General features: G+C 48.7%; 1 protein-coding gene across 1 annotated transcript in view; it reads right to left on the reverse strand.

The window, feature by feature from the left end:
• The window catches only part of DLGAP2 (DLG associated protein 2), an 885,559-nt gene that overhangs the window by 132,793 nt on the left and 729,142 nt on the right, over window positions 1–23,624 (reverse strand). Inside the window, exon 5 of the mRNA XM_026453900.2 lies at window positions 7,000–8,057. Coding sequence (XP_026309685.1) covers window positions 7,000–8,057 — 1,058 coding nt within the window. The remainder of the gene's footprint in view (window positions 1–6,999; window positions 8,058–23,624) is intronic.

Consider the following 23,624-nt stretch of genomic DNA (forward strand, 5'->3'; position numbering starts at 1 on the left):
GGAGAGGACAGAGCCAGACCCCAACCACCTGCACTCCCGCAGGAGCAGAGCCTCAGCTGTCCTGGGTGGGAGAGGACAGAGCCAGACCCCAGCCACCTGCACTCCCGCAGGAGCAGAGCCTCAGCTGCCAAGTCGAGGGCACCATGCCCAGAACAAGGTGACCACTTGGTGACCCTCACGGCATAAATGCAGCTGGTTCCTCAGGGTCTTAGATCACAGAATCCAAGGACCCAGTCACAGATCACAGGGTCTTTGCACCCAGTTCCCACGAGGTCTCTGCATCCACGACCATCTTAAGTTACATGGAGGCCGTGTCATTCTCACCTGGTAAACCCTGGATAAAACAGCGCATGTGCCCACCCAATGTTCCACGTTCACACGAGTTATGATTTCCAATGTGTTTTTCGGAACACTATCTTGCATCTCACCACAAACTGAGGCATGCAGGATCGATGACGCAGAAAGATTTACCAGACACCTGGCTGGTCAAAAACCCGAAACCAGACACCCTTCAACATCCATCAGCGTTTCCACAAACATTGCTGGAATTTGTCATGGAGATGAGAACGTGCTAGGTCCTAAGATGATGTCACTGAAATGTGACACAGCCCAGCGATCTCCCTGCCTGCCCAGCACCAAGCTGCTCCCAGCAGTGACACGCCGAGTCCCAGGACAACCCGGGGGTGATGGGAGGAGTCCAGTCGGGGAGACAGTGAGTGGCCTCATGTAATCCCAGAGGCTCGAAGGCACAGGCCCAGCTCCCGCACTCCTGCAGACGGTCCCTGATTACATGAACAGGCTCGGTGAGCGCCAGCGTGATCCTGCCAAGCCCCGTGTGACGTTTCTCAAGGTGGGACAGGATTCCATGGCAGTCGGGGCTGGGGGGAAGGAAGGGGTGGCCCAGAGGCAGGGCCGTTGTGGAGAAGCCCCTCACACCACGGGCTTTGCAGTCAGGAAATGGTGTGGCCTGGGCCACAGGATGGGGAACATAAAGCATGGGGGCGGGCACACATGGCTCCTGCTGCTGGAAGCAGAGGCCACCGCTCTGTCTAAAGGAGGCGTTTTAGGACTCACAGCAGATGGAGGGGGCAGCTGGTGGCCGGGTGTTAGTGCCGGACAGATCCAGACGAGGAACTCAAGGGGCTGCAGAAGGAGTGCAGGGTTGTGCGTTTGTGTCCAGAGCAGCTTAAAAGGGGATGAGAAGCTCCTTCCAGCCCTGGTCCACTACGGGATTGGAAGTGAGGTGTGACCACACCCCAACTCTCCTATCCATTCATGGCCCAAGATCTATACCACGAGCCACTTAAAACAAAAGCCCTCCTTTCAAATTGCAAACGTGCGTTAGAGTGGAGCATAACCCGACTGGCCAGTTCTTCCATTCCACTGAGTACTGGTATGGCTAAGGACAGGAACCGACCACAGCCATCTCCTCTCTCACTCTTTTGCCCCTAAAACTACAAATACAAAGAAGTTTTCTGAAAAGCTTGTCAGAACTATTGGTTTTCTGGAGTCGAAAGCACCCCATAAGCCACAACTCCAGCCTTCCTGAACAGGCAGGGACACTGTGAGGGTGGCGGGGCGGGGGACTGGTACACCTGGCTCCTTCCTGCTTGCCAAGTTCTGGAACATGGGACACCTAGGTGACCAGAAAGACCCTTATGCTCGAGCCAGCGTTCTCTGGAACATTGCGGGACACAGGTGCCCCTTTACGAATCATTACTGAGTGTGTTGGACCCTCCTAGATACAGAGGTAAAGCGGGAAAAAGACAGCACCCGGGCCCGGGAGTCAGATGGCAAGCAGAGGGACCCTCAGTGAAGGCCAAGGTGGAGGCCAAGCTGAGCTGAGGGTGTGAAGGAAACAAGCAGGGAGGGGTCACTCAGCATGTGGAGGTGGCCCTGTGGCAGGAGGGCCAGAGGTGGCCCAGGCTGTCCCAACTCTGATGAAACTCAGGTTCCACCCCAGACCGGGCAGAAAGAAGCAAATGGCCAGCATTGTGCATTCCATGGCAAACCATTTATTTATTTATTTATTTATTTATTTATTTTATTTTATTTTATTTTATTTTATTTTATTTCATTTAGAGATGGAGTCTTGCTCTGTCACCCAGGCTGGAGTGCAGTGGCGCGATCTTGGCTCACTGCAACCTCCATCTCCCAAGTTCAAGCAATTCTCAGGCCTCGGCCTCCTGAGTAGCGGAGATTACAGGCACTTTTCACCATGCCTGGCTAGTTTTTGTATTTTTAGTAGAGACAGGGTTTTGCCATGTTGGCCACGTTGGTCTTGAACTCCTGACCTCAGGTGATCCCCCTGCCTTGGCCTCTCAAAGTGCTAGGATGACAGGTGTGAGCCACCATGCCTGGCCCCGTGACAAGCCTTTTAAATGCTTATTGTAGAGACAAGAAACAGGGGAGCCTGGCTCCGTTTTGTAAAAGATGGATGATTTTTCTAAACTACACCACAGGGATGACCTGGTGACCGGGGAGATGGATTTTAAGACGTGTTTTTGTGCCTGACCGGAAACTTCACCAATGTAGTAGCTGAGCCCGGAAGGCAGGGACCTGCACAGCCTACAAAACAGACACGGCCTTCAGAGGAATGGCTGCGAGGAAGGGTCCGTACTCGGTGCTGGGACCTGCCACAGAGGGCGGCAGCAGGGAGAGGCTCTGAAACACTTTACACGTGGGCGGGAAACGCGCACGGCTCCGGGTTTTCATTCCACCCCCTCCCCCCGTGTTCATTTCTGCCATTTGCTTCCAACACGTGAACAGGTAAAAAGCCTGACAGGTAAAACCCAAAGCCTAACTGGCTGCTGCCTGCGAACACACCAAATAAAACGGGGGGTCCGAACCTCTTCAAGTCAAATAAAACCTAGGGTCCGAACCTCTCCCCCAGGAGGGCCAGGGTTGCAGCCGGGCGATGCCAGGTTGGGAGGACACTGGAAGAGGAGAAAACCAGGAGCGCAGGAGGGGATGGGAGACTGGGATGCCGCAGAGAGGAGGCCTGCGGACAGCAGGGAAGGAGGTGGGGACAGAGGGCAAGGGCTGGAGGGGCCGCCGGGTCTTCTGTGGGAGGCAGCAGGGACCCCTCTATCCCTCCATCAGACACCGCTGGGAGCCTTCCCGGGGAAGCGGCATCTCTCCCTCCCTGCACGTCCCTGGGACTTTCTGTGGACTGTGGCATAGAGAGTCTTTTGCATCCTGAGCTAAGCCTCCGTGAATCCCTTCTGCATTCCTGCAATGCTCATTAAAAGTTTGACCTTAGATGCTTAGTCTGCTGATGCAGAAAAGGTGAAAATAAGAGCTTTGTGAAAGAATAACGTGAGGTCAGAATTGCCTTTCATTTCCACTTAGTCTCTGTCTTGACCTACTTAAAAACAAGAAAAAAATCTTCCTCTAATATGAACCACATACTCTGTACAAACCAAGGGTGAAAATAAAAAGTTATCCTGTCATTCAGCTGCAAGTCTTCCCAGTAAAATAAGGAATGTAATTTATAAACATGACTTCTCTCTTCTAATTCTTTTAAATCTTATCCATATACAAGGACCCACAGACAAATTCCTTTAGTTTCACTATTTCCTGGCTGTGAAATAAAATCTGGGCGTGTGAGGACCCAGAAGCCTAAAGTTTTCCACCAGAAATTTTAATGCAATCGACAGGAAGGGACAGTCCTGCACAGGCATCTTTGAAAACGCCAGACGTCAGTGCAGCTGGGTCCTAGGACAGAAACAGTCAGAGGAGGTTGCACACAGCTCCTGATATTCAGCTTCATAGATCATTCCACGAGGGTCCAGCGGTGACCACTGGGGGACAGTGAGGAGGGGAGAGAAGTCACCGAGCTGCATCCCCGAAAGAGGTGGTTTCACTGGGAGATGGATGTGGGGATGGGGGTAGCTTGCTACTGCAAGAAAGTGCCCTTGTGAACGAGCACCGTGAAAGCCGTGGCTGCAGATGTCCTTCCATCCTCCAGGCAGTGCTTCCCAATGTCGGCACGATAACGCTCTGGGTTCAGTTTCCGAGGATGTTCACCTGAGTGGACATGAGAGGAAGGCCGGTGGCCATGGCAGGTGTTGTGCTGCACGCAGGGCTTCTCCCCCATGGAGAAGCAGACGGAGCTATTTGCAGGGAAGCCCTGGTGGGTGTGAGGCCTATTGGCTGCTTTCTCTTCTCTTTCTTGTCTCTGTCTTATGGCCACATCATTGAATTCCAGGGGGATTTCACCTCAATGTTGTGTCCCCAGAATCACATCTTTTCCTGGGGTCAAATCACAGCCTGCCATTCTTTACATGTTACTATAAAAAGACATCACATTTTGAAGTCTGGAAAATGTGTTTTGCTGGGACAACATCTCGGCCCAACCCATGTCGCTCCCTGCCCTGCCGGCTCTCCAGCGCTTGGCGGAGTTGTGGGGGGACCCCAGAAAAAGGGAGGTTTGACCTGGCCTCTGCCCTCAAGGCTCTTAGAGGCTTGCCAGGAAACCTGACTGATGAACGTAAAGGTATCTGGTGACCCACACACGTACGGTGAGAGGCCTCGGGGAAGGGAAGTCCAGCAGTGGGTGGCCGGCTGCAGAACAACAGGACCAGAGTGTCTGAAATGACCCCATGGCAGGGAACTCAGACTGACAGACACAATCAGACCAACCAGCTGGTTCCAAACAAAGAAAATCCAGGAGAAGGAAGAGCGGACAGACAGGAGAAACCTCAGCCTGAACGAGATGAAGAGGCTCATCACCAGCTGCCAGGTGGGCTCCTTCTCTGGATCCTGATCCAAATAAAAGCCAAGAAGAGACAGCGAGCCCTCAGGGGAATGTGACCCCTGACCAGGCTGATATTGTTTTCAATATCTCATAATGCAGGTGGTTATGCTTCAAAAGAAAGCATCCTCATCGTTCCGTGTGGATCTTTTGGAGATCAACACAGGCATAGTTACAGTTGTATCTGTCTGCCGTGTGGGATTTGTTGCAGTGAAGCCTGGGTGGGAAGGCGTGAGTGCAGAGGGAATGAGGTCACTCTCGGAGGGATGGTGTTTGAAAGGGACTGACGGTGTGCGGGTTCATTCTGTCTCACTTCACCTTTGTGAATGATTGGTATTCCCTGCACCTACACCATGGAGTGGCTGTTGGAGGTGGAGAGAAGCATGTTCCTGGGAGGAAGCATGTGGGAGAAACTCCTGGGAGAAGGCAGGTCCAAGGGGCACAGGACCTGAGGAGAAGGCGTGGCTAGAGGGACTGGGGGAGAGTGGCAGGCATTGGAGGCAGGTGACCCTGGCGCAAAACCTGGAGGCTCTGACAGCGTCCTGAAGTGTTCACTCAGGGAACAGACTATACACCCCAGTTACAGACAAAAACAAGAGAGCTGTGGTCTGTGACAATGAGGAGACAGATCAGAGTGAACCCCAATTCTTTATAGCAGGTTTCTCTAAACAAGCAGACACAACGTTTACATTTGGATATGATTAGGGTTTGCCAACAGCAAACAAAATTTATGCCTCTTCCATTGCTATAAAATAATATTTTATGCAAATACCAATTTGTCTCTGAATAAACCTGCCTGCAAAGGCAATTTGGTTAGCATTTCCTTTCAAAACAGAGCTGTTGAGACGTGGACGCTGGACCTGACGGCGATGGTGCCGCTGGAAGGATCTGCCACCACGACTCCCAGAAAGCATCACAGCTGCTGGTTCTCCCTGCCCCGTTAGTTGACTGCCTGTTGGCTCAGCCATCAATGTCCCGTTACTTCATGAAGACATCTCTAACCGACGTGCGACCCACAGCTGCTGCTCTAGGCAAGCAGGAGAGATTTGTGAGTCGGGACACACAAGTTATGTTTTGTTAACAGCACTATTGACTGAGGGGAGTCATTTAGTGGCATCCTCAGAAATAGTGTGTGCCTCCCAGAGGGCTTCCCCGGTAAACTCCGGCATGGCACAATTCAGAGACAGAGAGGGAAATCACATAAAACAGACAATTCCACAATATGCCAGCTCTAGGGATCTACCATCTTTAATTTGTTTTTGCCTTTGGTAAATTCATTTAATCCACACCCCAGAGACACAGAGGCCCTTTCCATAATCAGGCTTTTTGTGGTGGTGGGGCTTAGAGAGGCTGCGGCCAGGTGCAGGGAGTGAACTCACAAATGTCGCAGGCCCATTTCCATTAGGCCGGTCCATCAGCTTTCACGTGGAAAACATCCACATGGGCTAGTCTGTGTTTGCTGTGGTTGTTAAACCCTCCAGCCTTAGAGGCATTAAAGAAATGGCCCACTGTGTTTAGAGGGATGGTTCCCAGGAGGAATTGGGATCTCCAGAGGCCCTCCCAGAGAAGGCCAGAGTCACGCGTGAGAGCTGCCTGTAAATAACGTCTTGCCATTCCTGCAGCCCCACACACAAAGCCATAGCGTGTAGTCAACCCTTGAGTCTACCAGCAAATGATGGATAAAGAAGACGCAGTACATACACAGGGGACACTATTTAACCTTTGAAAGAGGGAGACCTGCCATTCTCCACAACATGGGGGAGCTGGAAGAAACTGCAAAGCAGGATGAGCCCGGCGCACACAGAGGCCACACAGTTGCTCTCACAGGTGGCATCTGAAACAGCTGAACTCATAGAAGCAGAGAGTGGCACCGTGGTTACCAGAGGGACTGGGGATGGGGAGGAACTGGGAGATGTTGGTCAATGGACATTTCAGTGAGGAGGGGTCAGCTCAAGAGAGACCTGTTGGCCAGCACAGTAGCATCAGTTAACAACCATGTATTGAATACTTGGAAATTACCCAGAGTGGATTTTAAGTGTTCCCACCACAAAAGAAAAAACGTGTGTAAGGTCATGTGTGTTTTAACAGCTCAGTGGAGCCGTCCAGAACATATTCGTATATCAGAACATCCTGTTGCACACCCTAAATGTGTATGCAGTTGTTATCTGTCAATGAAAAATGGAATAAGGACAAAACCACCTGCTGTGCCGAGTCGGCCTCCACAGGGCCGTGCGCCTGCTTACCTGGAGGTAGTGGCACGGCCTCAGGGCGGGCTTGGCGTCCTGGTGCAGCAGCGGCTTGTCCAGGTTCAGCGAGCTCTTGCGGTAGGCCTCCTTGGCCTGGCTGACCGTCAGCGTGGACCAGGAGCTGCGCTTCAGGTACTTGGCGTCGGGCGTCAGCGCCAAACCCTCGCAGGCTGAGCATTTGACGTCGTTGTTGCTTTTGGAGGTCTTGAGGGACAGGTCCCCAAACGGGCTCTGCAGCGCGTCAGGGTAGCAGTGGGCCACCGGGCCCAGGTGGTGCCGGTTGAGCACGCTGGGCGTCCGGTAGGTGCTGTCGCTGTCCAGGTTGTCGTCCGAGCTCCACCAGCTGCTCATGCCGGGCCGGGGTTTGCCCTCGGGCTTGCGCTCCTTGCTCTTGCTCCTCTTGCTGTGCTTGGCGTGGTGGGCGTGGTGATGGTCGTCCGCCCGGCCGTCCGCCTTGGTGCCGTTGGCATTGCTCTTGGAGGAGCCCTCCAGCGAGTGCGACTTGGTGAAGAGCTTCTGCACGGAGTGTACCAGGTGGCGGATCCGCCCCGGGCTCTCGCTGCGCTGCTCGGCGGCCGCGGACGTCCTCTGGTACTGCAGCGTGTGGAAGCCATCCCGGTGCAGCGGCAGCTGCTTCTCGAACTGGTCCAGCAGGTTGGCTGGGATGCGGTTGATCTTGGCGCCCGCGTGGGCCACGGCGCAGTCGTCGCGCGTGTCGTAGTGCGAGCTGTAGTGCATCCGCGGGAAGGTGCTGCTGGACACGTGGTCGCCCAGCACCACGGGCATCATCACGCACTCCGAGTGCACCGAGCTCCGCGGCGAGCAGCGGTGGCGCCCCCCGGGGCAGCTGTCTGCCGGGCTCAGCAGATAGGGCGGCCGCGCGTCGGGCCCGTGGTGCAGGTGTTCGCAGTCCTCGGGGGGCGCCAGACCGCACGTGTGCCCGGAACACAGCGGCGGCTGGGTCCGACTTCCAGAGAGGCCCTTCATGCTCCTGGGCGCGGGCGAGTAGCGCTCCTCATTGAAGTGCTGCGTGGGCGACCATGAGTACTGCGGGTCTGCGGGGAAACAGAAAGGGCATTCAACACCCGGAAGCGCGGCGGAAACCCCCAGGTGCGGGGAAGGGGAATATGTGACCCCCACCGTGGGCTGTTTGTTCAGCAATCAGTGTCCGTGTCTGGCCTGGGCACTTGAGAGGGCAGGTTTGTGGTTTTTGGTTTCTTTTTTTCTTTCTTTCTTTCTTTCTTTTTTTTTTTTTGAGACAGAGTCTTGCTCTGTCGCCCAGGCTGGAGGATAAGGGCGCGATCTCGGCTCACTACAACCTCTGCCTCCCGGGTTCAAGCGGTTCTCCCGTCTCAGCCTCCCAAGTAGTGGGGATGACAGGCGCCCGCCACTGCCCCGGCTAACTTTGTTTGTGTGTGTGTGTGTGTGTGTTTTGAGACGGAGTCTCGCCCCGTCGCCCAGGCTGGAGTGCAATTGCACGATCTTGGCTCATTGAAACCTCTGCCTACCGAGTTCAAGCCATTCTCCTGCCTCAGCCTCCTGAGTAGTTGTGACTACAGGCATGCATCACCACGACCAGCTAATTTTGTAATTTTAGTAGAGACGAGGTTTTGCCATGTTGGTCAGGCTCCTTTCAAAGTCCTGACCTCAGGTGATCCACTGGCCTCCCAAAGTGCTGGGTTTACAGGTGTGAGCCACCGCACCTGGCCAGGCAGTTGTTTTTATATCACAAAGTGTTAGGAGTGGAGAGGGAACACTGATGTTCCCAATGGTTAATGACCAAGATTTAGCATCTAGTAGATTCAACAGGTCTCTTGACAGCTGGATTTTGTGGCATTAAAGGAAATTAACAATTTGGGGGAAAAGCATAGTTGTATTTCACTTAGATTTCAATTGTGTGGTACAGCTTAAGTTTTAAAAATAGCATCTGGTATTTGATGGGTGATATTGTCTGGTAAGCTCATGTATCACATACACACATATTAATCGCAAAATCATTTGTTCAGTTCACATTCTTACAGGCCAGTGAGGATGGGAGGGCTTTCTCGAGGCCCCATCTGTGTGGGGGCAGCTTTGCCTCCTTCCCCAGATGCCAGGCTGCATCCCCGCCCACCCGACTCCTCCCAGAGGTCAGGCTGCATCCCCTCCTGCCAGACTCCTCCCTGTGCCCTTCTGCGAGCTTTCCCTGAATGCCTGGAGGACTGAGGCTGTGGCTACAACACAGCACAGCCTGTCTTATGGCTGCTGAGCCACCAAGGGGCAGGTCGCTTGCTCTCTCCTCTCTCCCTAGGAAGGCAGCTGGGCGCCGGGGTGACCTGCAGAGAAGGAGGATCTGCCAGCTCCATGGCCTGTTACTCCCTCTGGTCTTCCTCTCCTGGCAGGCCCCCCTCAACCCCACACCTGACTCCTCCATCCCAGGCCCCTCCTTCCCAGACCCTCCTCCTTGTCACCAGGACCATCACGATGGCCTCCTCCACTGTCCCCCTCTCCCCCGCCTCCGCCCAGACATAGCTGTGGGGCTGTCCCCCTCAAATGCACCCCGGCCCATCCACCAACTTTTTGGCCCCTCTCAAATGCACCCCAGCCCATCCACCAGCTTTTAGGGGAGCCCTGTCTTCTTGGCCTGTAACCAAGGCCACGGCTAGGACAGCAAGCTCCCTGCGGGCTGAGCTGCCTGCCTTGTGACAGCCACGGGCCACCCTGGAGCAGTGCCAGGCCCAGACCAGACATCCGAGCTCTGTGATGACCAGAGGAGCTGCTGAGCCTCCCTCTGCCTCACGGTCCACACGTCCCTGTGAGTCTGCTGGGCCTTAGGCACACTGGGCTGCCATCATTTGTAGATGTCGCTGCCTGGGTTCTGCCGCCTCTGCTCCCAGGCCTGGAATGCATCCCCTGCATTCACTCCAAGACCCGGCTCCACACCACTCGGCCTTGCTGTGTGCTGTCCTCGAGGCCAAAGACCCAGACAGGAGCAAGAAGTGGCCTCCTCAAGGGCTGAGCGTGGCTATCTCCTCAGGAAGGGAACTATACCCCACACGTTTGTCCAACACCTGCCTCCCCTGGGCCACCTCCGTGCCTCAGATCACAGAACGCATTCCTGCCTGCCAGCTCCCCCATCACCATAAGCGTCTCTCCCACTTGCTCCTCTCTCCCCACCACCCTCCACAGCCTGAGACGCACCCCTGCCTGCAGTCCTGGGGTGAGTCCGTCATGCCCTGCACTCACAGAGCCGCCCACTCTGACTCCCTGAGCAACGTGGATGCCAGGGAAAGCAAGCAGAGTGATGGGGAGTGAGAGTTTTCCCATCGCATCCAACCCCAACCCTCCAGGTAACCAAGGCAAAAAAAGAAAAATAAATAAATAAATAAATCCCCTGCTGAGAAAGTTTACCAAATGACTAGTCCTAGGTATGGCCTCAAAACGTCCCGTTTCATGATCCAGGGCTGCCAGCCGTCTGGGCCAGCATGGCCATGGAAACATGGAATAAGGAAAGGATGCGATTTCATGGGTCCTTGGGAAGTCAGGGACCAGCTTCTCACATCCAGGTGTGAAAGCAGAAGGGAATATAAAGGTTTCCTGAGGGATCCCAAGACTGACAGCAAGGTATGGGGCTGTTTCTCCCACTGAGGCCAGCAAAGGGATTTCTTCTGCATCCTCTCACAGTAAACAGTCTCCAGTTCAAGGATAAACAGATCCTTTAACTTCAAAGTGAACCTCACTGTGTTATATTTCAGGTGCCCACGCTGTCTCACAGGAGCACCTGCTGTAACAGCCTGGCTGTGTCTTCCTTTCTCAAATAGTCACATTATAACGAGAGCACTTTAATATACTGGGGGAATATTTAGATATTATTTTAGTATAATTAAAAGCAAGTTTTCAAATGAAATTCAACATTCAGCTGCTAAATAGCAAAACTATGTGCTGTAATCTAGACTTTACAGCAGCATAAAGTTGTCATCCTATTATCTTTTACTTTGTTTTTCCATTAACGTGTAATTTAATACAATTCTAATCTCCCTTCATATTAAAAAGCGAGTCCATTACTGCCCCACTCACGTATCCTATTTCTGCGTAATGTTTAGCCTAGAAGCTATCTTATGAATGTGGCTCCATAAAAGAACAGCATAAAAGATAAAATTTAACTGAAATGAATTAAATTTGATTATGCCACATGTTGATACCACATTCTCATTTCCACTGTACAGGACTGGATTTCCTGACGGATGCATGGAAACATGGACTTTAAAATATTATCACAATAATGACAATGGCAGTGTGCTGTAAACAATGGCAACACTAGAACGTGTAATGAGCACTGAGCTAGGTTTTTGGGTTTTTTAGATGTACACGATGTATATAATAAATACTTAGGGGCTGGTAATTTCTTTTGTGAAAACAAGGTCGCAAACACAAAAGGCAGAAAGCATCTTAGTTTCCTAATTTCCAGCTCTTCACGACACCATTTTTGTCATTAAGAGAAAAAACAGCAATTATAGTCATTATTCATGAACGTACAACCATCTCCCCAAATTCAGAATAGAATGTAAATGCAAGTCTTACTGTTGCACTTATAGGGCGGCTGGCCTACCCAATCTAAACAGCATATTGTGAGTGTAGGAATAAAAACAGGAAGAACGCAGCGAACGTTTACAGGGTGCACGCCATGCTTGTGGGACTGTTCCCAGGAGGTCCCCTCCAACCCTCCATCCCTTCATGGAGCATTTACAGGGTGCACGTCGTGCTTGGGAGGCTCTTCCCAGGAGGTCCCCTCCGACCCTCTGACAGTCTTCATGGAGCAGCGCTTACCCTGTTGCAGGATGAGGACACTGAGGGTGGATGGGCAGCATTCCCACATCTTACGCTTGGCCGTTGATGGATGGGAAGGTAGTGTTTGGAGCCCTACTCTCCTACTTTCTTGTCCAAACCCAGCGAGTAGTTCCACACGGGGCTGACCTGAGCCAGCCAGCTGCCTGCACACCTCGGTGACAATCTCAGCCCAGGGCTTTGGGGGAAAGCATGCAGCTTACCCAAGGCAGCCACCAATGTGAGAGCAGAGAGGAAGAGGCCGTGCACAGGGGTCCTCCCCAGCCTTCCCCTGACTACAGGCAATGGGGGGCCCTTCCCACTAGGAATGCCAGTTCCTCCTCCCTGCCTGAAGCTCATCTGACCCAGCCTTATCTGCCTGCATTTTCTTCTGCTTAGGAAAGGGAGGGGGAGACCCTCAGCATGTATCTCTCCTGCCCTCCATCCTAGAAAGAATTGCCCTGCTGGAAGTGGAAGCCTGCTGAGCTTAAAGCAAAAACCAAACAAACCAAGATAAAACAGAACAACAAAAGCTTTATAAAGTAGACCATGGAGCGAGTTTCTAAATAAAAACTGATATACTCTACCATAGTGCATTTTTCCCAAACTAGTTAAACATAAGCAACATTTCCTCAGAAACTGTAATTGGACTTGTTGAAAATGGTGAGACAGCCCTGGTGGTGCTGGAATCACACTGACTGTCTCGGCCGTCCTGGTCTTTTCATCTGCTCTGGTGTCCCTTTCTCTGTCCCCCAAGTGACACCTGCTCATCCTGGTTCTCTTAAAGCCCCCCAGGCCCTGGAGCCCACCCTGCCATTGGTCAAAACATTGGTCAAACACAAGTGCAAACATAGGCCAAGGATCATAGTAAGAAACAGAGATTGAACCTATTCCTGTATTTACTGTATGATGGTATGAAAGGCATAGTCCACCATATGGCAAAAGGAACCTATCTGAAGCCTCATTTTTAAAAAGTTCCTTAAAATGTTAACAAAAAGTATAAGATGTGAATGCCGACAGCTGTCAAGCATTGTTGACAGAAATTGTGACAATCTAGAGAAATGGAAAGACATACCATATTCATGGATTGGAATGCTTAATCCAATGGTTAAGATGTGGTTAAGACAGAAAGAATCCCCAAATTAATGTACAGATTCTACACAATCCCTATCAAATTCCAGTTGGTTATTGCTTAGAAATTCAAAAGCTGATCTTAAAATTCACATAAACAGAAAAGGAAAACTATAGCGAAAGCTAGCAGAAGGAAAGAAAGAATATCAGCACAGAGATAAATAAAGAAAAGAAACAATAGAGAATCAATGAAATCAAAATTTTGTTTTTAAAAAATATCAACAAAACTGGCAAACCTTTACCTAGACTAAAATTCAAAATGTGAGAAAACTCAAATTATTAAAATCAGAAATAAAAGTGAGGGCTTGCCACTGACTTCTAAAAAATAAAAAGGATTATAAGAGAATGTTACAAAAAATACATGATAAAAATTAGATAACCTAGATGAAATAAATAAATTCATAAAAAACACAAATTACTTCAAGAAGAAACAGAAAATCCCAACAGACCAACAGCAAGCAAAGAGATTGAATCAATAATTGAAAAGCTCCTGACAAAGAAAAGTCCAGGACCAGATGGTGACACAAGTTAATTCTATCAATATTTAAAAAAGAATTAACACCAATCCCTCTCAAAGTCTCCCAGGACTAGAATAGGCAGGAATGCTTCCAAGCCCATTCTATGGTAATTCTATCAGGGCCAGAATTACCCTGCTAGCAAAGCCAGATAAAGACAAGAAAAGAAAACTATAGATAAATATCCCTTATAAATACAGATGCAAAAATCCTCAAAAATAGGCCAGGTACGGTGGCTCATGCCTGTAATCCCAGCACTTCGGGAGGCCAAGGTGGGTGAATCACAACGACATCAAGAGGTCAAGACCATCCTGGCCAACCTGGTGAAACCCTATCTCTACTAAAAATACAAAAGTAAGCTGGGCATGGTGGTTTGCACCTGTAGTCCCAGCTACTCAGGAGGCTGAGGCAGGAGAATCGCTTGAACCTGGGAGGTGGAGGTTGCAATGAGCCAAGATCACACCACTGCACTCCAGCCTGGTGACAAAAGCGAGACTCTGTCTCAAAAAAAAAAAAAAAAAAAAAAAGAAAAGAAAAAAAAATCCTCAAAAATACTAGCAGATCAAATATAGCAGCACATGAGAATTACACACCGTGACCACATAGAATTTATCCCATCTGTGCAAGGGTGGTTCAACATAGGAAAATCAATAAATGTAATAAATCACTTTAATAGAACAAAGGGGAAAAGGCCACATACTCAACACAGTTGATACAGAAAAGGCATTTGACAAAGTACACCACCATTTTATGATAAAAACGCTCAGAGAACTAGGACTAGAGAGAACTTTCCCAACATGATAATGGGCATTTATGGGAAACCCATAGCTAACATCATACTTAATGATGAAGGGCTGAAAGTGCTCCCTGTGAGAAGAGAACAAGACAAGGATGTGCACTTTCACTGCTGCTCAGCAAAGGAGCAGGTTACAAGAGCAAAATAAAAAATCGATTGCATTTCTATACATTAGCAATGAGAAACCCCAAAAGGAAATTAAAAAAGCAATTCCACTTAAAATAACATCTAAAATAATAAAATCCCTGGGACCACCTCACCAAGGATGTAAAAGAGGGCCAGACACAGTCACTCACACCTGTAATTCCAGCACTTTGGGATGCTGAGATGGGGGCATCACTTGAGCCCAGGAGCTTGAGACCAGCCTGGACAACATGGCAAAACCCCATCTTTACAAAAAACACAAAAATTATCCAGGCATAATGGTAGGCGCATGTAGTCCCAGTTACTTGGGACTTGAGTCTGGGATTTCAAGGCTGCAGTGAGCCGAGCTTGTATCACTGCACTCTAACCTGAGTGTCAGAATGAGCTTTTGTCTCTTATAAAGAGATATAGACCAATGGAACAGAACAGAGCCCTCAGAAATAATACCACACATCTACAACCATCTGATCTTTGACAAACCTGACAAAAACAATAAATGGGGAAAGGATTCACTATTTAATAAATGGTGCTGGGAAACCTGGCTAGCCATATGTAGGAAGCTTAAACTGGATCCCTTCCTTACACTTTATACGAAAATTAATTCAAGATGGATTGGAGACTTAAATGTTAGACCTAAAACCATAAAAATCCTAGAAGAAAACCTAGGCAATACCATTCAGGACATAGGCATGGGCAAGGACTTCATTTCTAAAACACCAAAAGCAATGGCAACAAAAGCCAAAATTGACAAATGGAATCTAATTAAACTAAAGAGCTTCTGCACAGCAAAAGAAACTATCATCAGAGTGAACAGGCAACCTACAGAATGGGAGAAAATTTTTGCAATCTACTCATCTGACAAAGGGCTAATATCCAGAACCTACAAAGAAATCAAACAAATTTACAAGGAAAACAAACAAACAAACAACCCCATCAAAAAGTGGGTGAAGGATATGAACAGACACTTCTCAAAAGAAGACATTTATGCAGCCAACAGACACATGAAAAAATGCTGATCATCACTGGCCATCAGAGAAATGCAAATCAGAACCACAATGAGATACCATCTCACACCAGTTAGAATGATCATTAAAAAGTCAGGAAACAACAGGTGCTGGAGAGGATGTGAAGAAATAGGAACACTTTTACACTGTTGGTGGGACTGTAAACTAGTTCAACCATTGTGGAAGACAGTGTGGTTATTCCTCAAGGATCTAGAACTAGAAATACCATTTGACCCAGCCATCCCATTACTGGGTATATACCAAAAGGATAATAAATCATGCTGCTATAAAGACACATGCACACGTATGTTTATTGCAGCACTATTCACAATATCAAAGATTTGGAATCAACCCAGATGTTCATCAATGACAGACTGGATTAAGAAAATGTGGCACATATACACCATGGAATACTATGCGGCCATAAAAAGGATGAGTTTGTGTCCTTTATAGGGACATGGATGCAGCTAGAAACCATCATTCTCAGCAAACTATCACAAGAACAGAAAAGCAAACACTGCATGTTCTCACTCACAGGTGGGAAATGAACAATGAGATCACTTGGACACAGGAAGGGGATCATCACACACTGGAGCCTGTTGTGGGGTGGGGGGAGGAGGGAGGGATAACATTAGGAGATACACCTAATGTAAATGACGAGTTAATGGGTGCAGCACACCAAGATGGCACACGTATACATATGCAACAAACCTGCACATTGTGCACATGTACCCTAGAACTTAAAGTATAATAAAAAATAAATAAATTTTAAAAAGGAGGTGAAAGATTCATACACTGAAAGCTAGAAAACATTACCACTGAAAGAAATTAAGCAAGACTTACATAAATGAAAAGACATCCTATGTTCATGGATTGACAGGCTTAATATTATTAAGATGAGGTAGGTCCTACACCAAGTGACCTACAGATTCCCTGAAATTCCTGTCAAAACCTCCGATGGCATTGTTTGCAGAAGTGCAAAAGCGAATCCTCAAATTCATATAGAAATGCAATGGGTCCTGAGAAGTGAAAACAATCTTGAGAGAGAAGAACCAGGTTGGAAGACTCACACTTACGGATCCCAAGAGTGACAAAGTGATAGTAATCAAAAAGGTGGGGCCCCACACAAGGGTGCACACATGGACCCATGGAACTGAACTGGAGTTCAGACATGCACCTGCACATGTGATAATTTTGATAAGGGAGACAAGGTCACCCAGAGGGGAAAGAATAGTCTCTCCTACAAATAATGCTAGGATAACCCAGTTTCTACACACTGAACAATGAATTTAACCCCCCATCTTACACAATCTGCAAAAATGAACTCAAAGTGGCTTAAAGACAGAAAAGGGCTCAAACTATAAAGCTGTTTGAAGAAAACATAGATGCATTCTTTTGTGACTGTGAACCAGGCAATGGTTTCTTAGACATGTCACCAAATCACAGGAAAAAATACAGATAAAATGAACTACCTAAAATTAAAAACTTTTATGCTTCAAAAGATGGCATCAAGAAAATGCAAAGGTCATCCACAGAATGGGAAACATTTTTGTAAATCACATATTTGAGAAGGAACTTGAATCTAGAATATATAAATCTGACAACTCCATTATAAGACAAATAATCCAAATAAAAATGGGTATCCAAAAAAAAAGGAGCTGAATATTTCTCCAAAGACGACATCCTAACGGCCAAAGAGCACACAGAAAGGCATTCAGTATCATTCACCAGTAGGGAAATGAAATCAAAACCACAGGGCGGTACCACTCAAGCCCCCTGGGGTGGACAGAGGGAAAAGGACACAGTTCCAAACCTTGATGATGATGCAGAGAAACTGGAACCTCGCACGCTGCTGGGGAAGGGAGAACAGGCTGGTGGGTCCTCAAAAGGCTGAACATAGAGTCACCAAATGCCCCAGTGAGTCCACTCCGAGGTGCACATCCAGGAGAAATGAAAACACATCCAGGCAAAAGCTTGTGTAAGAATGCTCAGAGCGACATAATTCACAGTTGCCAAAAAGTGGAGATGACCTGAATGCCGCCCGACGGACGACTGGAGAAACATGGGGGCTGCACCGCACGATGAAATTGTTTTCAGCAATGAAAACCAGTTAAGCCCAGAAATGTGCTGCGCCAGGGAAGCGCCTTCAAAACCTTATGCCACGGGAAAGAAGCCAGTCACAAGGGACCACCAATGTACGATTTCATTTGTATAAAGTGTCCACAACAGGCAGATCTCGAAACAGAAAACAGATTGTTGATTCCTAGCATCGCCCGGCGGGTGAGAAGGCAGGTGGCTGCTAAGGCACGGGGTTGCTTTTTGGGGTGAAGATGTTTTAAATTTATTAGAGTGATGGTTGCACATACCTGTAAATCTACTGAACGCCACCGAATTGTACATCCTAAAGCATGACTTGTATGGTGTGTTACTTATATCTCCATAAAGCTCGAATAAAATAAATACACACACGTGATGGAGGAAGACATACACAGAAACTCAAAATCGAATATGGACACACTTCACTTAAAATTTTTCTTCACTTGCTTTAGAACTCAATAAAAGCTCTGTTTTGTAAAATTTAGGAAAGCAGGTATGTTTATTTTTTGCTTCTAAATCTCCTCCTTCTCCACAGAACAAAGAATGTGGCTGAAGCTGTTTCCTGTGTTGCTCTGATCACCATATGGCTCAGAGAAACATCTGAGGCTCTTAAATCAATAATCGAAGGTCCTGTGACAGTCACATGTGTCTTTTTTCTTTGCCCTTCATTCCCACTTAACGTTCCTTGACCACGATTGTGGATTCAGTGGACATTCCATGATTCCATTGTACACGTTTCTGTTCTCACTTCAGTTCCTCATGAAATGAAGCAAGGTATAAATTAGTAAATCCGTTAACTGACCCGATAATGTGAGTTTGAGTTACACACGAAAGGCTGATGGTTCTTAATCCCCCACCCAGATAACTGCTGAGGAAAGCTTAAGGGAAATCCTTAGATCCCATCTGGGTGAGCTGGCAGAGGGTCCGGAACCCAGTGGGCTCTGCCGTTTCCCACTCATGGGATCCAAGATCTGGTCCTGGGACAGCTCGCTGAGGTCTTGCATTTCCTTATCTGTTTGGGGTTTGCCTTTATTTTCTCATAGTTCAAAGGGCTTTAAACCGAGGCTACACCTCAGCATCACCCAGGAAGTATATAAAGGACAAATTTCTGGACATCATCCCAGGCGCAGTAAGACCATACCTCTGGGGTGCAGCTCAGGAGTCTGTAATATCAGTAAATATCAGTAGCTACCAGGTTTATGCTCTGCATTGTCTTACATTAATTTTTATGTTTGATATTATGTGTCCCAATTGGCCTCTTTAATCTGAGTCATGCTGTATACTTAGTAGAATTTCTTAAACTACCAACAGAGGTCTCAATGAATGTTTGATAATGGAATGAATAAATAAATGGATTAAAAGTAAAGAGGAAGTGTGCATTAGGGGCTCAGTGGAGGTAAGAATTTGGGTGAAGCTCTCCTCTAGGTTAGTTGGCAAAGTTTTCATCCTCTGTAAATTTCTAAGGCTGGAATTGCTCCGAATAACACATGGTTAATATTTTCAAGCACTCTGACGCTCTTGAGAGGGAGGGCTCCGTAGAAAATCTTGGGCTCCGTAGAAAATCCCGTCCCAGTTACCGAACTGTGGATCCCTGGGCTGAATTCTGCGGAAACAATTCTGCTGCTGTACTCACAGGCGCTTCTTTGTACTTTTTTATTTAAATGTTTTTGTAAGAAAAATTCTACTGCTTCTAAAATCCTAGCCCTAAATAGATGAGACCTGGATGTTTGTGTAGCTTCAAACCATTTTCAAAGGTAGAACTGTATTATCCAGCAATGGTTGTGTGGTTGCTGTATTTCATATTTCCAGAAGGTACAGGCAGCTTCTGAGAGGAAGCACCGCTGGTCACGGCCGCCCCCGCTGGGCTCTGGCCGCAGCGATGCCCTCTCCGTGGGGTGAGACACCAGCGTGTGTCCAGCTCCCTAGAGTGGTCTGCAAGGCAGCAGAGCTGTGCAGCTGCACCCAACTCCAGCGCCCAACCTAGGAGGAAGTTTGTTACATCATGGTCACTAGGTGGGTGTTTTTGATTTTTGGGGTTTTGTTTTGCTTTTTTTTTTTTTTTTTTTTTTTTTTATTTCTCATGAGGTCATAGAATTACAGAATTGGAGAGGTTTTAGATAGATCTTCTGTGGTATTAGTTTTAAAAGTGTTTTCCTGCTTTCCTTTCTCTCTCTTTCATTAATGACTCAACCCAGCCATTCAAACAAAATTTACAAAGCACCTGCTGCAAACAAGGCACCGTGGTGGACAGTTAGTGAAACAGCCCCTGCTCCACAGTCTTCAGCTGGGAGGTGGTATTGGCAATAAACAGATAAACAGGCACACGTCAGGCAGTGACGAACACTCTAAAAAACGCTGGGCAAGGGGCTGATCACCATGTGTGTCCAGGCTTTACCCCCTGGGACAGGTGTGGCGGGGAGGGTTTGACTGGGGCAGAGACCTAAGGAAGTAGGACGGCTCTCTGAGGGTCCTGGGTGGAGGGTTCCGGGCATGGTGTGTCCACAGCTCTGAGTTGGTGCCTGGGGCGGCACTGCTAGGGAGGAGGACCACAGGGAGAGCAGGCAACAGGAGGCCCTGTCTGGGTCCTGAAGGGTGGTGCTGGCAATCACAGGACTTTGCCGGGCTTCTGAGTCTGGAGGCCATAGGAGCAGGGAAGAGATGGGAAGCCACTGACACTTGAAGGGGTCTCTCCAGCTGCTGAGGATGGACTGAGGGGCCTCAGGGGCACAGGAAGAAGACAGGGAAGGGAGGTCCCACAGGACGTGGGCCGTGGTGCTCATGGCACACTGTGTCCCACCTGCCAGCTCTGAGGCGTGTCACACATCCACACAAAAGGTCTTCTGTATCAAGTACAGCTAGACATGCAAAGCAATGCAATGTGGGCAGGTCTTGCTGTCGGCATCCTCCAAACAGGAAAGTGGGGCCTGGAGAGGGAAAGGTGGCCCCATCACAGCTTTTGGTAAGGACAGGCATCCTCCAAACAGGAAAGTGGGGTCTGCAGAGGGAGAAGGTGGCCCCACCACAGCTCCCAGTGAGGGCGCAGGACCCTGGCAAGGCTCAACGGACCCCCGTCCACTCCACGTCATGCTTCTGGCTCCAGGCACAAGTTAAAGTCTCACTCAGCTCGTGGGGATGGGCTTGTTATCCCCAGGGGCACCGAGATTAGAGCTGTCCATCACAGCAACAGTCGCCAGTGTTTTAATGGTGTGGCTAGTTGTGTCACGTGGTAACCTGTTTTCCTCTTCGGAGTCCTTGCCCAGATGGACTTGACAACTTGTCTGTGGGTTGAATCTCAATGTGGAAGGCATCCGGCCAACAGCAGCGATTATGCCCCAGAGAATATGTGTTGCCTGAGCTTTCTCAGAGTCTGTTGGTGGACATGCTGTTAGTTATGAAAACAAACGAGAAAGGATGAGTGACAGGCCAGGTGCCATGGCTCAAGCTTGGAATCCCAGCACTTTGGGGGGCCGAGGCAGGTGGATCAGTTGAGGTTGGGAGTTCAAGATCATCCTGGGCAACTGGGTGAAACCCCATCTCTACTAAAAATACAAAAATTAGCCAGGCATGGTGGTGTGCACCTGTAATCGCAGCTACTCAGGAGGCTGAGGCACGAGAATCACTTAAGCCTGGGAGGGAGAGGTTGCAGTGAGTGGAGATCACACCACTGCACTCCAGCCTGGGCAACAGCAAGACTCTGCCTCAAAAAGAAAATAAAAAAAAGATGAGTGACAGCTGTCATGACATGAGGGGCTGTGCCTCAGGGTGGGGATCTGGGGCCACTGCGCTGATGGAGTCACACACACGTGCGGGGGTGGGGGGCGTGACTCTCTGGATTTCTGAGTGACTGTGGCCATCCTGCGGGAGGGCTGCACCCTGGGGCTTTGCCTCTGATAAGAGAGGTTGGAATGACAATGGTAAAATCCAATGCCTAGAAAAGAGGGCCAGGGCATTCTAGACACTCTCAACAGAAAACAAGTGGTGAGATGGGAGCGGGGGAGGAAGGATGGAGACATAAATGCCTCCCTATCTGTACTGTACCTGCACAAAGTCGGCCTGCCCGGAGCAGCTTTCATCTTTTCACAAAGTGGTTATCTTATGCAGCCTGAGCACTGAGCCTTAAAGAAATCAGCCTGGGGATCTAAGAGGAATTTAATATGCTTTTCATTTCCTCTCTATTCAATTCTGCTTAGGTGCTCAGGGAATTCTGTGTTTGTGGAGAGAACATGTTTTAAAACATGCACAGCCTTTTGCGGGCATAATGAAATGGGGGGAATGGACAGCCTGGAGGTCAAGGGAGTACTGCAGGTGAGAAATAACTTTTGAACACACTACAGAGATTTTAATTAGTTAAGAACTGTATTTGGGTGGATGTAGATAGTGATAAAAAGAAGAGAGAATTGAGAATGAATGAGAGAGAAAACAGGAAGGAAAAGGAAGAAAAGGCAGGGAATGCAGGGAGGACTAAGGCCATGGTGTGTGGGACATGCAGCCCCGAGCCCTGCAGATGCCCCAGGCCAGCTTCTCATCCTCAAATGCAGGCACTCTGCATGAGGCTACAGCTGCCCTCACCATGGACAGCTCTCTGTTCCCCCGGCAGTGTCTTGCTCTGATTCACCTCCTTACTTACGGCCACTCCATCCATCTTTAAGACCCATATATAAGAGCTTTCTTCTCCTATGAGCATCTTCCTAAACTCGCCTACCTAAATTTAGTTCTCTTTTCTCTGAACATTAGAATTTTATCTGCACTTTTCCTATGATATTTATTCCATCCATCCATCCATCCAGTTATCCATCTGTCCATCTATCCTTCCTTCTTTCCATCCATCTATCCTTTCATCCATCCATCCTTTCATCAATCCATCCTTCCATCTATCCTTCCATCCTTGCATCCATGAAGCCACAGGCATCATGAGTTCCAGGCTCCACAGCAGATGTTGGGGATAGAGAGATGAGCACGACAGTCCCTGACCTACAGAAGCAAGGTGTGGTGTTCATAGTCTAACAGGAGAAACAGGTGAGTAAGACAATCTTTGGAATAGGGTTTCTCCTGCAGACAAAGGGGTACAGCTGAGAGACTGGGGCAGGGTGGTGGTGGCAGGCATCGGAGAATCAGGGAAGGCTTTGGCAGACATCATTTGGAACTCAAGGATAGGAAATCATTTTAATGACATAAAAACTGTCATGGCCTCCCCCTTTTCCTGCCTTGTTCACCTCCACCCCAACATACACTCACACACACACAAAGGCATACACAACTATGTGCACATGTGTAGCCACACATGCATGATTATGCACATGCACAAACTTGCATGTGCATGCAAACACATAGATACACATGCTTCTGTACACACATATGCACGCATGCACACCCATTAGGTCATAAGCTCCAGGAGAACCCGGAGGCTTGAAAGCCAGACTGCAGAGCAGCAGCGGTCCACCACATACCAGTGGTGCCGCCTTGGGAGACTTCCTGACTCCTCCTAGGTGTGAAGGGCCCCTGCCTTGGAGGGTCATGGTGGGTATTAAATGAGCCAACACAGGGAAACATCCTAGACCATGCCAGGCCTGCAGCAAGCATATCACATGTTAGCCACTGCGAGCACTGACTGCCCTCATGTCTCCTCCTGGGCCTGGCCGGTGCCTCCTACAGGGAGAAATTAGTTCAGTGGTGTCAAAATGAAATATTAGAATGGAAATAAAAATAAAGAGGTGGGAAAACTTGGGAGAGAAGTGGCAGAAAAGGAATGCGATGCTTTGGGCAAAAGGGAGAGGAAATGAATATGAGACCAAACGCGGGTTCAGATTAAGATTTGCTGACTGCATCTGAGGACAGGGCTGCTCTTGACATCTTTCTCTAGAGAGCCCTCGGGGATGGTCGGGACGCAGGCCTGGCCCTGTGGGAATTTATACCACACTTCAGCAGAAGTGCAAAGTCCATCATGCCAGGCTCAAAATGCTTCCAGTTCAAGGCGGTACTCTGGTTTACGGAACGGAAAAAGGAAGATCTTTTAGTTCACTTGAAAATTCAGAATTTTAATGCATCTGCCTCTGTATGGCTAACCTGACCCCATGGATGTTAGATAATCCTTTTTTAGGAATGAATAAGATATTGGTTTTCAGGTATGAAATG

Source organism: Piliocolobus tephrosceles, chromosome 7 (assembly GCF_002776525.5).
Source record: "Piliocolobus tephrosceles isolate RC106 chromosome 7, ASM277652v3, whole genome shotgun sequence".
NCBI lineage: Eukaryota > Metazoa > Chordata > Mammalia > Primates > Cercopithecidae > Piliocolobus > Piliocolobus tephrosceles.